At 46.4% G+C, this 17,267-nt stretch overlaps 1 protein-coding gene across 1 annotated transcript in view; it reads right to left on the reverse strand.

The window, feature by feature from the left end:
* The window catches only part of Clybl (citramalyl-CoA lyase), a 131,084-nt gene extending 114,951 nt beyond the window's left edge, over positions 1–16,133 (reverse strand). The window contains exons 1-2 of the mRNA XM_032918160.1: positions 15,956–16,133; positions 11,245–11,302 (exon numbers count right to left, since the gene is read on the reverse strand). Coding sequence (XP_032774051.1) covers positions 11,245–11,302; positions 15,956–16,133 — 236 coding nt within the window. The remainder of the gene's footprint in view (positions 1–11,244; positions 11,303–15,955) is intronic.
* Positions 16,134–17,267: the final 1,134 nt, after the last annotated feature.

Raw genomic sequence — 17,267 nt, forward strand, 5'->3', positions numbered from 1 at the left:
GTGAGTTCCAGGACAGCCAGAGCTACATAGTGAGACCCTGGCTTAAGAAATAAAAGAAAAACAAGACGAAAACGTGGTGATCCCAGTGCTGGGAAGAAGAGACTGAAGGTCTTATTGTCCAGCGGGCCTAGTCTAACCAGTGAGGTCCAGGCCAAGGAAAGTTCCTGTCACAAAGACACGAGGTCGTGTCTGCTGAAGAAGACCTGTGAGGTTGTCTTCTGGCCTCTGCAAGAACATGCAGCACGTAAACCTCCGTACATACAAACCGAAGCACAAACAAAAACCCCACATCCAGGTCCTTTCCTGCAAATGCATCTCCATGTCCCGTATTTCAAAAAATTTTATCACCTCAGCCTCCAATGCAGAGGGAGTTAGGGGACAGGTCTCGCAGAGCCACTCAAGAGCCAGGTCCTGAGGTGCTCCAGCAAAATAGGAGCGATGTGGAGTGGTCCGTCCTTCTCAGCTGGTACAGGCACAGGTAGAAGAGACAGTGCAGGCTTTTGTTGGTATCTTTTGGGGTATCTTTCCACCAGTACCCAGACTCTATGGTCATCTATGCTCTGTGCTTTGGACATGTCCCACGACCCATCTGCCCCACATTTCCCAGTTGTGTCCCCGCCCCCATCCACCCACCGGACAGATACACACAACACTGCCTCCTTCCTCTGTCATAGACGGGCCACTCGCATGTGCCTCTGACCTTCCTGTGAAATTATCTGCGAGTCTGGCAGCAATGCTCTGCAGGCACCCCCTTTTTAGATAGTCACCTACCGTGACCTCTGTTTAGGTAAAAAAAAATAACTGTTTCCACTCCTTCCCATCCCCGGCGCTGAGGATCGAAACCAGAGTCTTCTAAATGCCAGACCAGTGCTCGACCGCTGAGCTCCAGCTCCAGTCCTTGCTTTATGTTTAATACAATCTGACTACACAGCCCTGGCCTTGGACTTAAGAGCAGCTGAAGATGACTTCGAACTTCTGAATCTCCGGCCTCTCCCTCATGAGTGTTAGGGTTACAGGTGAATGCCACCAAGCCTGGTTATAATAAGTCAACATTTACTTAGTGTGCCAGATGTATTTGTGATGTGGTATGTACGTGAATGAACGTGTTCACGTGCCATGGTGCCTGTGTGCAGGTTGAAGGACAATGTAGGGTATTAGTCTCTCTGTTGTTCATTGCTGTCTTTCTCCGATCTTACCATAGGATAGGATTATAGGTGCATGCTACAATATCACATTTTATGTGGGCTCTGGGGAGTCAAGCTCAAGCTATTACCATTTGTATAGCAAGGGCCTAAGACTCCGACATCTCCACAGCCCCGTCTCAACCTTTAAAAGGTCCTTGTTGGATTTCTATTTACTATCCCTGATCCATATGAGTCTTTCAAGTCCGGCTTACTTTCCAGTAATCTGGTCAATATCAATGAAAATATAACAAACTCGGGGTTGGGGATTTAGCTCAGTGGTAGAGTGCTTGCCTAGCGAGCGCAAGGCCCTGGGTTCGGTCTCCAGCTCCGGAAAAAAAAAAAAAAAAAAAAAGAAAAAAGAAAATATAACAAACTCAGGGCTGCCTCCCTCAGCCCCCAATTCTTATATGGGGACCCTGGGAAAGGGGTTTTGCCTTCTGTGTTTTTAGCCTACTAGTAGCTTCCTGGGATCTTTGGCCATGGTCTCTGTGTCCTTTAGCTTCCCTGAAGAATCATCTGGGTCTGTTCTGCTCAGGCTCCTTGAAGCCCCATCTCGCCAACGTCATGTAGCTCACCACCTGTAGCCCCAGCTTAGCCAGGCCTACCTGAGAGAGGTAAGAGAACATGCCTGTCATGGGGTCTCACCAAAGACGCCAATGAGCCTAGATGATTTGTGTCCCCTTTAGTATTCCTCAGGGCCAGGGACCCATACACTAGCCTCCTGCAGAGCCTACCAGAACCTTAGCTTGTTCCCCCTGGTTTTTACCACAGTGACAGTCACAGGCTCAGGACAGTAGAGTCCTAGAGCCCAACCAAGAAGCCACTTGTGAATGCTCCTCTGTTGTGGTTCTGGAGATAATGGCTTACGCAGACAAGCTCAGATGGCACTCGGCCCCACCCTCCTATAGGTCCAATGACAGTACTAACTGGCCAGGCCAATGCTGGCAACACTAATGGAGGTGTTCATGACAGCAGCAGGGTGACTTGGGGCAGTAACACATTGTCTGAACTGAAAGTTGGCCCTCCCTTCTTCCTGATGTTATCAGCAGAAGTAACACAGAAAGAAGAGGAATAATTTTCTTGGTCTTTTGAAATAGGGCCTCATAGCTCAGACTGACCTCAAACTGGCTACATAGACAAGGGTGCCATTTGCCTCTTGGTCTTGCCATCTGCCTCCCGAGTGCTGGGTTTGCAGGCATCTGTGGTTTTAAGTGGTGCTGGGGATCCAGTGGAGGGCCTAGTGCATGTTAGACAAGCACTCTACCAACTGAGTTAAATTGCCAGCCCCAAAGGAATCTTCTCTGGAGAGTGCCTCACCAATGATCTAATGGCTGCCATGCCCCCCCCCCAAGAGGACAGAGCACTGTGATGCATCTTCCTGCCTTCCTTTCTTTATCTTCATTTCTGAAGTCTATCAAATCCAGCTGACACACAGCCCCCAAACGGACCCATGAGGCTGAGAGCCACACAGTTCAATGACCAGGGAAAACAGATACAGAGAAACATGGCAACAGTAACCACCATCCAACAATCCTTGTGTTTTCCTTAAACACAACCAATAGTCAAACAGGTGGCTCACTAAGGGGCCTGATCCACAAGGCCATGGAAGAAAGGCCTCTAGCTGACCTTAAGCAGAGGGTCTTTGCGCTGGGATTGCATATACATTATCTCCACATAAATGACTGAGTACATCTGCTCGCCGGCAACAATGTAGCACAGCACACAAAGACACCGCTTCCAGCTTTGGAATTCACAGGTAGATTTGCAAGGCAGCCTTTCATCCTGCCTTATGGGAAGAAGGTACTTTGCTGACTCCTTGCATTCTGGTTTCCCTGGCTCCATTAGCAAGTCCGGAGAGTGCTTCCAGAATATGACTGCTCAGCAAGGTGTTTTCAATGTTCAAAGCAGGCAGAACAAGTGCTTTAAACAGTTAGAAGCTGCTCTATTTGCCTTCTGTATTGAGAAGGGCTGGATTTGAAGTGAATGAACTTTGGGAGACTATCACATAACTCATGGAAGACACCCAGTGGGACCTGTAATAGTGACACCGATACCCTCTGCAAATAGAGACAGCTGATGTCTCTTTCCCTGAGAGATGTGGTCTGGGTCAGGAAAGCAGTTTTCTAAGCTGGGCATGGTGACACATGTCTATAGTCTCAACATGTTGGAGGACAAGAAAGAAGGATTACTAGGAACTCCAGGCCAGCCTGGGCTACAGAGGAGAATGCCTCAAGAACCAAGAGAAGAAAAGAGATAGGCAGGAAGGGAGGAACGGGGAAATTTATCTCATTTACCACTTGATTTCAGAGGTAAAGTGACCAGAGGAGCATAATGCTCAATTTTGAGAAAGTCCTTCCTCCCCGTGTCCCCTCTTTTGTCTGATGAGGACCCGCCATCCTGGAAAGTCCAAATTGGGCTCAATTTGAAGGGAGTTCCTTTGTCTCAATGAGTACCATGTTTATGTCTTGATAAAGCAGCATTTGGCTGGGGGGGTGTGTGATTCTACTAGAGGGAGAGTTTAAAACACCTGGTTTGCAGCTCAGTGATAGAGCAGTATGCATGATATGTGCGAGGAGGTCCTGGTTTGGCCCCCAGACCCCCAAAACGGAAAGTCTGCGACTGCCACAAACCAGCAAAAGGAGGTAAGCTGCTTTTCAGGTCTCTGAAGCCTTCAAGGACCTTCCCAGAGGAATGAGGCACTGATGCTATCACAAGTCTTTGCTGGGCACAGAAGAAGCAGCAACTGTGTGACTTCCCTATCTCTTGGGGGTGGGGTGGGGGAGGTGATTGATGGAAATCAGAATGTTAGTAACTGATGCTCTCCGGGGAAACAGAGGGGATGTGGGGGGAGGGGAGAGGTTGCCATGGAGTGTGCAGTGTGGGCCAGGCCACGCCACATTAGGGACCAAACTCTCATTTCCAGCCTGAACTGCTTGCTGGCTCTTTTTCCCCCTGCAAGGAAAAACAAGTGACCACCGGAGTCCTTGCTACACCACCACCGTGCCTCCACGGTCTCTCCAGCATTCGCCAGGAGGCATTTACCAGTCACAGTACCCCAAGAACTAAAGGTCCCAAACTCAGGCCAAAGACATGCTGCACCCCCATAGACAGTTAAAGCTGGTTACCGAATACTAAGGGTGCCATGGTGTTTCTGCTGTTTACAGCTGTGGTCCTACATGTAAGTTAAGGAGCAATTATATTGACATCAAAACGATGTTGAACTACTGGAAACCTGACACAAAGTCAGCACTTAATAAAATCATATTTGATAAGTGCATGAGTTCATCTTTTCTTTAAATCCAAAACCACTACCAAAAAAACCCCAATCGACAAGAAGCCAAATATCACACAATAGTTTGTGTTAATTGGCTGTTAAGCTTTTAGAAGTGTAGCAATTACCATGCAAACACACTCTGAAATTAATTCTAAAAATCTCACCCTAATTTAGCATAAAAAAAATAGTCGGCGTAAAAATCCATGGAAAGCAACCAAGCGCACTACTCACAACTGAAAACATGCTTCAAGTGGCAAATAAGGGACTACGCAGACCCAAACTACCCTCTTAAATACAGACTGTTAACTTGTTGCTCCAAGCGCATGTGCAGTGCTTGGATTAACGGGGCAGAAGGCAACGGCCCTAAACACAGATCCAGGGTATCCAGGGAGTAAGCCGAAAATGAAGGGGGATTCACACATCACCACAATGCCTCCCTGGGGGCCGTTCCGGTCCCTCAGAACCCAAATCCAACTTTTCAAAGCACCTAAATGTATGGCTACCAAATAGACTTTGCATTTGCAATAAATAAACACACACATTTCCCAAACCAGCTTTTAAAATACAATAGGTGTGACTGAGTTTCTACACTAAGCACTTTATCCCCCCTGACAGAGCTCTAGATCAAAACAACCAAAGTTAACATTCCCCACTGGCTTTCTTCAGAACATCCCTTCATCTCCCTGACAGACTCTCAACAAACAAAAAAGTTGGTAAATAAAAGAAAACAACTGACAATAGACCAGGGCTCCGTACCTGACCCTGCCCGTCCCAGGCCAGTCCCAGCTTCCCCTGCAGCAGACAGCAGTGAAAGCTCGCATTGGTGGCCCAGCTCTATCTGGCCCCAGCTTCCCCCGCACCAGACAGCAGTGAAAGCTCACACCGCTGGCCTGCAATTTTCCCTTTCTTGCTTTGTTTTCCTGCGGAGTCTCCCAGAAACTTACCCGGAGTCTCTGAGCAAGAGGCTGGTCCGAGTATCTTTCCGAAAACAGGAAAAGACAGAGCGCCAACTTCTTACTACTCTTGGCGTCTTTCCTTGCTTCCCAAGACTTTGTCTCTGCCTGCAGTCCCGAGAGTGCGCTTCCTAAGCCAGGGTCCCAGATAACAGTCATGTTGAAAGGCCAGCCTCGCCTGTCAAGGATTAGACCACTGTGTGGGACACACTCCTCTTCATCACAGCCAAGTAGGCCCGGTAATGCTAGCCCTCAGCAGGGCGCAGCCCGAACTTTAAGCCCCAGCAGCAGCTGAGAGCATTACACATTTACTGAAATTATCTGTTGTACCGAAGAAGAGAGAGAATTAATCAAAGTCCCCCACTTAATGAAATGCTTGATTGAGCCAACTACCCCAATCCCTTTTTAAATAGGTCCCCAGTGGCAAGTGACCCTGACGACACACCCTAGGCAAGGTACACAGGAGCGCCGGCTCCAGTCTTCTCTTTTATGCCTCATTAAGGGCGGTTTTGAAGGTTGCTCCTGAACGTGAGTTCTGTGTGTTGAGACATTACAAGCTTAAAATTTCTTTGACCTTTTACAGGTTTGCTGGTCTTTGGGCCTTGTTTGTTAACTATGTACACTTTGTCCACGCTCCCCACCCCCACCCCATTGCCACACGCACAACCCCAAAACAAGAATAAAACAAGAATAGTCTGGATGAAATCCCCAGAGACACACCGGAGAATGCAGACAGGTGCTACTTTCTAAAACCAGGAAGTCTGGCCAAGCTCAGTCTGGGAAGCCATTCTTTTTGGCATCTTCTCCAAGTCCTGGCTGCTTGTGGTAGAAACGTAACTTCCACAGCCAGAATCAGTTTCCTTGAACTAATATAGGAGAGTATGTTTTGCCATCAGAAATAAAGAAACAGATTTAAGACTTGAAAGCAGGGGAGGTGTGGAGGGAGCCAAGGGCTGGACCTAAATGTAGTATTTTTATTGACTTCTTAGAAACCAAATAACCTGGCGTATTAGTGTGCATTCTACAGCAGACATTCAGCCCATTGTGGGACTCTGAGGGGAATAAAGGGAAACCCTACTGTTTGAAACCCAGCGGAACATCCCCACAACGGGACACCACTGTTCCCTCACGCATGAATGGGACCAAGATGAAAGGAGTGATGGGCTTCTGAGGTACAGCAAAAAACAAAGGGGACAAAGGTCCCGAGGGAGAGGGAATGACAGAACTCACCGCAGCGCAAGGAGGAGAGAAAGGGGCGAGACAATGACCACGACAGCCAAGTGACATGGAGGAGAATGGAAAAGTCTACAAGTGTCTCCACTCCCCGCCCTTGATGAGAAGACAATGTTGGTACATCTGTCATTAAAAACGAAAAACAAGACAAAAACCAGAAACCAAAAACCAAAACAAAACCCAGAACCATCCTTATGCTCAGAAAACTTTTAACTCTCCATTAGGCAAAAATTTCCCATTTCTACAACGATTTTCAGGCTCTGTGTAAGTGGTAGCACATCCTGGAGACTGAGGGATAAGGAAATGGTGTGTACACACAGCGGGAATGTGGATTCTCGGCTCATGTGAAAAATGGACCCAAGGCTATTTATACAAAGTCAGCCCTAAGATGTCGCCTCTTCATTCATGTTGTAATACGGTATTTGATATAAATTTGGGGTTGAATTTTACCTAGCAACTTCTTCAAACATCTGTGCTTTAAGTTCCTTTGTCCTCTCTCCCAGGTGCCAAGATCTTATTGGTAAAGGCTGCAGATGAAGGAAGACGTCTATGCATTCACAACTGTGAACGCAGTTGTGGGGCTGTGCCGGGAATCATTGCTTTTTAACATTTCTGTTTTTCTTAAACTGAGGCACAGCTGTCCACACTTCAGTAATGTGGAACCACGCTACGGACTACTTGGGGAGAAAATCCTGAATCCTGTCACCCCGATACATTAAAATCTACTAGCTGGGTTTTGGTCCTTTATAACACCAGCCTGAGGAAGTCACACCAGGCTTTAAATCTCACTCGTTCCTAGTTTGATGATGTGAGATCTCACACAAGATCCAAGAAGCAGTTATTGACCCTGTCAGAACACCCGATTAATGGATAAATGCTGTAATTGATTAGCAGAAGAGTGAGAATTAAAACAGGCCTTGGCATCAATAAAGCCTCAGACAAAGCATCTACCTGAAAATGTAAAGCAAGAGCCCAGGGCTCAATCTCATCAAAGGCAAGCTTTTCCTAAACCCAGAGGAAGCAAGGGAAGGAAGCAGACTCCTGTTCAGCCGCTGTGTTCTTTAATCCTTCCTCTAGGGAGGAGTGTTGTAGAAGCTACTGGTACACAGGATGGGAACTCACTCACCACCTTCAAACATCAAGCAGGGCAGAACAGGGCCGGTCAAGATCCTTACTCAGGAAGCCAATTCATAAGGATGGCCAGCCTGGACTATCCACAGAAACTCTGTCTCAAAAATAAAATCAAGTAGATTCCTGGAGAGACAGGAAGCAAGGGCTCTCCTGAATATTGCTTCCGTCTGAATCTGAAAGCGGAAATTTCATCCATTCCCTCACTCATTCATCCAATCAATCTAGACAGGTTATTGTTCTGTGCTAGAGAGTACAAACATGCTTACAATTTTTATATGTTTGTTTGTTTCTTTGTAACAGCATTTCTCTACATCTCCCTGGTTGTCCCAGAACTTGCTAATATAGACCAGGCTGGCCTCAAACTCAGAAATTTGCCCGCCTCTGCCTCCTAAGCGCTGGGATTAAAGTCGTGAGCTGTCATGCTTGGCAAATAAATCTTATGGTAGACTAAGTTGATGCAGACCCTTCTTATCTAGAGTATCCAGAAACACTGGATAACCTTAAGTAAACGATGGAAGGAGCTGGAAGGATGGCTTAGCCCATGGAGAGCTTAGGGAACAAACCTGAGGACCACTTGTCCATGCCCCACATAAAAAAGCGGGGTGTGGTAGTGGGAGCCTGTACCCCCTCTCTCATCTTCCAGAATCAGTGAGCACCAGGCTTAGTTAAGTGACCCTGTCTCAAAATAAAACAATTGAGGAAGGACAGAGAGAGAGAGAAAGAGGAGCAGAGAGAGAGAGAGAGAGAGAGAGAGAGAGAGAGAGAGAGAGAGAGAGAATGAATGAATATGAGAATGAGCGAACAATGGAATTAGGATCAGCAGAATGCCTCAGTGGATAAAGTCTGTTGTTAATATTTATCCTCAGTAGATAAACCCTGTTGCTAACATTTCTTTTCAAGGAAATGTAAGCAATGTCTAGCCCACCTCTTAAGGTCCCAATGACAAACCAAGGTACAGTTCTACCAAGTTCACTCTGGGGACTATGAGTTCACTGGGCTACTTTATAGAGCATGGGTGAGGTACTCCCACCAAAAGATCACACTGGAGAATTTCTATCAGGCAGGGACGATAACTTTCCTGTAACCACATGGATGGAGTCCTCCCTCTGTTAGGCTTCCTGGACCTTACACTTAAGCCCTCCCCAAGGCCATGTGCATTAGGGCAGATTTGCACTCAGATGTGGCAGGCAGGATTAGATACTCAGGTGAGGGTCCAATGACTCACCCCACCCCCTCCAGGAGAGGATACAAATGATCAATGAGCACCAGCTGAGATGACCTTTTGTCACCAGGCACAGCTGAACTCCTAAAGACAGTTGTGGTTTGGCTCCGAGCATAGTCTTATACAAAGAGCCTGATAACCTCGGTTCAATCCGAGGACCCTCCATCACGGAAAGAGAAACAACTTCCAAAGTTGTCCTTTAACGTCTACATGAGTGTCTTAGCACTTGTGTGTGCACCTGCTCTCAAACACACGCATACACACGTATAAATAGCAAATAACAATCATAATAAATGTAAAAGAGAAGAAAGAGTTAAAGGGTCTCCTTGTGTAGCTTCAAGGAAGAAAGGAGAGCCTCCAAGCACCAGTGCGAGAGGAAGCTCAGAACTTGGGAGTTCTAGGTTGACACTATGTTCTCAAATAGCCTTCAGCCACAGGAACAGAAGTAGGGCTCTGACCGTCAGTAACCACTTGTGGAAGGTATGCACACGGGTCGATGCCAGGTAAAGAGGGAACTGAACCAAGCTGCACCCACCCTTTAATAGGATGAACTGTCCACAAAAAAGCAACCAGAAGAAGCAAGACCACTAAATAGATGTCGAGGTAGCTGTGGTGGTTTGAATAGGAATGGCTCCCATAGACTCATTCGTTCAAACGCACAGCCCATAGGGAGTGGCACTATTAGGAGGTGTGGCCTTGTTGGAGGAAGTGTGTCACTGTGGAGGTGGCCTTGGAATCTTACATTATGCTCCAGCTATACTCAGTGCAACACACAGTCTCCTGCTGCCTTTAGATCAAGATAGAGAAAGCTCAGCTCCTTCTCCAGTATAATGTCTGACTGGATGCTGCCATGCTTCCCGCCATGATGATAATGGACTGAACCTCTGAACCCTCTGGAAGCCAGCCCCAGTTAAATGTTTTCCTACGTAAGAGTTGCCTTGATCATGGTGTCTCTTCACAACAATGAAATCCCTAAGACAGTAGCTTAATGTCTGGCTTGAGTTTGTTGAAAAAGCTCATTAAAGCCACGAACCTGTGTCAAGAGTAAGCAAAGAGATTAAGTTTGTATTTGTAAAAAGTCACAAATAGAGGAACAGTCCTGTGAATAACTGTTCAGGAGCCAGCAAGACTGTCCTGTGGGTAGAAACACTCGTCACCAAACCTGACAAGCTGGGTTCATGATAGAGAGAATAAACTTCCACCAGTGTCCTCTGTCCTAGACACACTCATACACACACACTCACACACACACTCACACACACATGCACACATACTCACACACACTCACACACACTCACACACTCACACACACACACACTCACACACACACACACACACACACACACACACACACACACACACACACACACACACACACTCACACACACACACACACACACTCACACACACACACACACACACTCACACACACACTCACACACACACACACACACACACACACACACACACACACACACACTCACACACTCACACACACTCACACACACACACACCAAACAAATAAAATGTAATAAAAAATAAAAACAGCCAACCATGATTTTAAAGTTTTAAAAAACAATGCTGGGTGGACATGATGGCCCACACCTTAAATCCCAGCACTGGGGAGGCAGAGGCTGGAGGATCTCTGGTAGTCTTAGTTGCCAAAGAAAAATAAACAAAGGTGGCCCAAGAATGTATTCACAATTCAGATCCCAGAGAGCCCAGAGGCAAAGACAAACCCTACTAAAGATGAACAGAGGATAAATAGAACGTTATAACGACCAGGAAGGCTTGAAAAGAACGGAGAGGGGTTGGAGAGGTGGCTCAGCAGTTAAGAGCACTGGCTGTTCTTCAAAGGTTCTGGGTTCAATTCCCAGCAACCACATGGACACTCACAACTGTCTAACTCAAGTTCCAGTGGATTTGACTCCCTCAGACACAGATATACATGTAGGCGAAAAAATTTAAAAAGTAAACAAAACAAAACACAAAACAAACAAACAAACAAACCCACCACCAACAAAAACCCAGAGACATATGTTTGCTTAAAGTTATAGCAGGCTGCAATGGTACTCACCTATAATCTTAGCACTTAGGAAGTAGGGCAGGAGGATAGCCACAAGTATGAGATGAGCGAGATGCTGTGCGTTGACTAATACTGATTGCTGTCCCGGGTTGCTTTCTGCTGCTGTGCTAAAACACCATATCTAAAGCAATGTGGGAACAAAGGGGTTTGTTTCAGCTTACACTTCCAGCTCACAGGCCGCACTGAGGAAGCGCACTGCTGGCTTACGCTCAGGGCCACCTGCCCAGAGATGACACGCTCACAGTATGCTGTACCCTCCCCACATTGTTGGAACAAAATCCAAGAAGAGTCGTGTGAGGGGAAGTTCTGAGTGCTCGTGGAGAAAACTCCAAGAAAACTCTTCAAAACACAGAATCATTCTTGGGCTATGGCTTCATGCTCCTCTCAGGTGTAATGGATAGGAGTGGAGGGGTTGGGGATTTAGCTCAGTGGTAGAGCGCTTGCCTAGGAAGCGCAAGGCCCTGGGTTCGGTCCCCAGCTCCGGAAAAAAAAAAAAAAAAAAAAAAAAAGAAGAACCAATGGATAGGAGTGGATAGCGATCACTTCAGACTACTCATTACACCTGGTTATCGTTATTTGTTTATATGCCACATGCAGCTTGTCCTGGTGATTGTACACCTTACCCAGGTGACTCGTCTTAACCCTTGGAGTATAAACTATCTGATGCTCTGAATGAAGTTGCTGCTCTTGCAGAGGACACCAGGGTGTGTGTGTGTGTGTGTGTATGGTCACACGTGTATTATATACATACATACACACACACACATATATGTATATGAGAGAGAGAACACCAGAGTTGTGTGTGTATGTGTGTGTGTGTGCACATATAGAAATATAGAAGAATAGGTACCAGGGTGTGTGTGTGTGTGTGTGTGTGTGTGTGTGTGTGTATAACACCAGAGTTATGTGTGTGTGTGTTTGTGCACATACAAAAAGAATGGACATCAGGGTGTCTGTGTGTATGTGTGTGTGTATACATTTATATACATAATGAACACCAGGGTTCTGTGTGTGTGTGTGTTTGTGTGTGTGTGTGTGTGTGTACATTTATATACATAATGAACACCAGGGTTCTGTGTGTGTGTGTGTGTGTGTGTGTGTATACATTTATATACATAATGAACACCGGGGTTCTGTGTGTGTGTGTGTGTGTGTGTGTGTGTGTGTTTACATTTATATACATAATGAACACCAGGGTTCTGTGTGTGTGTGTGTGTGTGTGTGTGTGTGTGTGTGTGTGTGTGTGTGTGTCTTGGTACAGAGTCAGGAGATGGAAGCCATGAAGCTAAGAAACAAATGTGACAGCGTGAGCCATCACAGCCAGTGTCAGAGCAGCAAGCACTGAGGATTAATATTGAACAGGAAAGTATTTAAGCTCACTCATGAGCTGCATAAACAATTGCAAATCAATACCCAAATGAGGAGCTGTGAAGCTATACGGAACATGGAGCTTAGGCAGTAATTCTTTTCTTATGCAGTTAAGTACTCTGTTCCTAAGCAGCACAACAAACCCTAACAACAGAGCATTTTACAAATTACCAAGAAAGCAGCCTGTCAACTTGAATTCAGAATCAGGTGCAACCGTGTTAGAGATGGAACTCAGGGGGAGACTGTGCATAGCATGTGAGAGGTTCTGGATTCAAGTCCCAGAAGACACAGACCAAGGAAGCCAAAAGAATTCCACACTATTAAATCATGCTGAATCAATAATCAATACACACAGAAACTCGGATGGAGCCACAAGGTGGTGTGCATAAAACAGAAGTCAGCCCCACACCACCAAACACAAATTCCCAGACACAGGAGAAAAACAGGAAATCCCTGTTTAAATTCACAGCCCAAGTCAGCGGAGCTATGGACACCTGCAAGCCCCTAAGCTTACTTACGTTCTCTGGGAAATACGGTTGATTCTCCCCCTCAGGTCTCAGGGGTGGGGCAGCCACTAGCTAGCTCTTCCACTTGGTTCCCATTCTCTTTGCCCAGAGTTTGCTGACAGTCAATCTTTTAGGGTAAAAGCCCTGATGCACAGATTTGTAGCTAGTCCTGAAAGTAACAAGTTCAGAGCAGAAATCATCATCAGGAAAGGGAACTTAAAAAAATAAAGCTGATGGGGTTGGGGATTTAGCTCAGTGGTAGAGCACTTTCCTAGCAAGCTCAAGGCCCTGGGTTCAGTCCCCAGCTCCAAAAAAAAGAATAAATAAATAAAAAATAAATAAATAAATAAATAAATAAATAAAGCTGATGGATCTGGGGAACAGTGTTCGTTGTGCACACATGGGCACCCCCTACCATGTAAAATCCATGCATGAACTCTCCCATCTGAAATGGTAGTAGGGAGAAGTAGGAAGATAGGATACCAGTGTGACCATCCAACTTATCAAAACAGTAAGCTTCACGTTCAGTGAGAGACCCTGTCTCAAAAACACCCGATATGGGCTGTGATATGGCTCCATGGGTTAAGGTGCCGGCTGCCAAACCCCAAGAACCCCAATTCCATTTCCAGGACCCACAGGGTGGAAAGAGAGACCCAACTCCTGCAAATTCTCCACATGTGCCCTGTGACACATGCATATCTACACACTGCAGTGAAACTTCTGAAATCTTGGTCTCCTTTTTAAATAAACAACACAGAAATGGAACAGGAGAGATGGCTCAGTGGTTAAGAGCACCGGATGCTCTTCTAGAGTGTCTGGTTCAGTTCCCAGCACCCACACGACAGCTCACAACCGTAACTCAGTTCAGGGGATCTGGCACCCTCACATAGACACACATGCAGGCAAAAAATCAATGCAAATAAAAATAAAATAAATTGTAAAAAAAAAAAAAAAAAAAAAAAACCACACAGAAATAAGAATGTGCCTCATTTTAATCCCAGGATAGGCCGACTTTGATTTGCCTCATGCTCTAGCAGAAGCCAGCTGCAGGTAATTCCTGTGATTGTGTGACATTCGGAAATCTGGGAACTTTTCAGAGGGTGTGTAAATGCTAGAGCCCCAGTAGACGGTGTGGGTAGTTGTTGGATGTGGTTTGTTAGTAGCCAATGTCAAAGAAGAAACAAAAGGAAAGAAATCAGATTTGGGGATATTTTCCTAATTCCTTTCTCTCCTCTATCCTTGTTTCTCTCCTACCTAGTGTTAGGGGGTGAAACCAGGGGGAGAAAGTGTGGGAAAAAGAAGCATCCACAAAGTAGCAAACACCAGCCATAGCATATGCGTGCACATGTCACAATCACACACGCAAAAAAGAGGAATTTAAAACATTTTCTTAGGCCAGCAATGGCTCATGCCTGAATGAAAAGAAAGGAAGGAAGGAAGGAATGGAAAGGACATTAGTGCATCTAGTGTGGTGGAGGAGAAAGTTTATTGTGTGTATATATATATGTATGTATATATATATATGTGTGTGTGTATATATGTGTATATATATGTATGTATGTGTATATATATGTATATATACATATGTATACACACACACATATATATATAATATATATATATATATATATATGGCAAACATAGCCAGAGGCAGGCACATCTGGGAGAGTCCAGAGTGCTGATGACCCTGGACCATGTTGGGAGAAAGAGAGGGGAAGGAACAGAGGAGAACTAAGTACAGCAGCCAGGGGGGTAGGAAACCAAAATGTCTGGATTAGGTCAGCCTCTGGGGAGTGGGCAGCCCAACCCCTGGGCTGGAGAGTTCAGGGTAGAGGGCTAGGTATGCCAGCCATACCCTGTAACAGGTATGTAAAATAGATACTTCTGCCACCTACCCTGGGTTTGAAACTTAACAGTGCCTTTGGGCCAGCCTGGTCTACAGAATGAGTTCCAAGACAGTCGGGGATACACAGAGAAACCCTGTGTTGGAAAACCAGAAAAACCACCAGACAGAACAAAGTAGTTTTGTGCACATGGTCATGAAGAATGTAGCTCTTAAGCCCCTTGATGATTCATGCCTGTAATCTCAGCACTTGGAGCTGAGGCCAGCCTGAGCTATGTAGCCAAGACCCTGCTTGGTGTCAAGCTTGACAGTCTAAATTTCTTAGAACCCTCATGGCAAGAGGAGCCCAACCTCAAGTTCTCTGACCTCCACACGTGCACAGCAGCACGCGTGCTCACCAGCATGCACAAAATGATAAATGTAACTTTTAGAAAAATGGGCTGGGGCCAGGTGTGCTAGTTTATGTCTGTGATCAAAGCAATTGGGAGGTGAAGGCCGAAGGATGGACAGCTCAGGATTATACTCAGCTACACGGTGTGAGGCTAGATTGGACGACACAAGACCCTGTGTCAAAACAAAGAGAAACACCGATCGATGGGACAGATTTGATCGTCAGCACTGACAATAAACTAACAAAATTTTAAGTGAGTGATTTCATATATTCACTGCTGTGAGTGAAACTTACTGAGGAGCCTTGTTCAGCCGTGAGGGGCACCTTGAGAGGCCGGTGCAATGGGAGCAGAAGGGTTAGGGGTCAGGAGGTCAGAGGTTACATAAAGCATCTGAAAGGGCATTGTAGCAAAAGAGAAAGAAAGGGACTTGGGGGAAGGGGGAGGGCTGGATGAGCAACATCCCTTGAGACCCCCACCCCCACTGTACTTCTCCCTCCTCATCCCCTTACTTTGTCTTCCAAAGTCTCAATGACAAAGACCACTGACAAAACTACGTTACAGTATAAATAACAGCTTTATTATTCCCCAGCTCCACTGGGGCAGAGAAAGGTAGCAGAAGGTCTGGGAAAGAGCAAATGTTCTATGCCGCCTGTGACTGCCCAGGCCAGAACGGACCCTGCTGGACCCTGCTGCGTGGTTCTGAGCCTCCGGAGCGGGGTAAAGGAGGCCGGCCAATCTCAAGTCTCCTTAAAAGCAAACTGACAAATCGGTAGGGTGAACTCAGCTACCGAGAAGGCAGCGGAGTCTCGGGCAAGGCCCCGGCAAGGCCCCGGCAAGGCCCCGGCAAGGCCCCGGCAAGGCCCCGGCAAGGCCCCGGCAAGGCCCCGGCAAGGCCCCGGCAAGGCCCCGGCAAGGCCCCGGCAAGGCCCCGGCTGCGGCATGCGAACGGCAGTCCTTCATGCTGCCCGCACACGGTTCCTTCTATGCTGAGAGGACTGACACAGAATAAACTCTGATTTAGGTCAGGTGTGGAGAGTGATCGCTAAGAGCTGACAGTTTATAAGGGGCTACGAGCCTTTCTTGTTTGCAGCGCCGGGATGACACCCAGGGCCTCCGTGTCTGCTTGGCAAGTGCAATGCCTCAAAGCCCCAGACCTAGCCCTGTAGCATTTCAAAGACAGACAAATCTCCTTGAGGATAAGAAAGGAAATACAGGAGAGAAGATAAACTCTTTTTAGCCACAAAGGCCCACAAAAGCCAGGAAGGGACATGCAAGGACAGAACATTCCCAGAAAGTGTTTTTACAGGCAGGTGGAAGGCAAAAAAACTGACTTTATAAAAAGTTAGTCCTGGATTTTGTTTTTATTTTTATTCATTTAATGTGTGTGTGTGTGTGTGTGTGTGTGTGTGATTTTTTTGGTTCAATGCCAATTGTGGTTCAATATACATACAACTGTCAGAACTACTTAGGTCTATGTTTTATATCTGTTCTTTCAAAATGCTGTGTAACAACCACCACTCTCTCTGTCACCTGCTGCTATGATAAACAAAAGGACTAAAGCAACTTGGGGAGGAAACAGTTTACCTCAGATTACAGGTTACATCCCATCATGAAGGGAAGCAGAGGCAGGAGCCTGAAGAAAAAACTGAGGCAGAAACCAAAGGGCAGCTGATCACTGACTGGCTCGCTCCAGCCTCACTAGTTGGCTGCCATATGGCAAACCTGCCTAGGGATTGCACCGCCCACAGTGGGCTGGGCTTCCTCCATTAATTAGAAAATGCCCATGAACCAATGCAGTGGGAGGAATACCTTAACTGAGGATCCCTCTCTCTGGTATATCAGGCTGAACATTGAAGTGAGCTATGGCACACACGCACACTCGCACACACATGAGCACACACATGCATGCGTGCGAGCACACCCGTGCTCTCCTTAACCATTCTGAGTTCCACTGCTATGAATTTGATTCCTTAGATATGTCTTGCAGCATCACCGCGTGTCATAATTCATTCAACCACATAGCAGCAGGTACCAGAACTCTATTCCTTTTAAAGGGAGAACACTATTCCGCTGTC

This window comes from Rattus rattus, chromosome 12, assembly GCF_011064425.1.
Source record: "Rattus rattus isolate New Zealand chromosome 12, Rrattus_CSIRO_v1, whole genome shotgun sequence".
Classification (NCBI taxonomy): domain Eukaryota; kingdom Metazoa; phylum Chordata; class Mammalia; order Rodentia; family Muridae; genus Rattus; species Rattus rattus.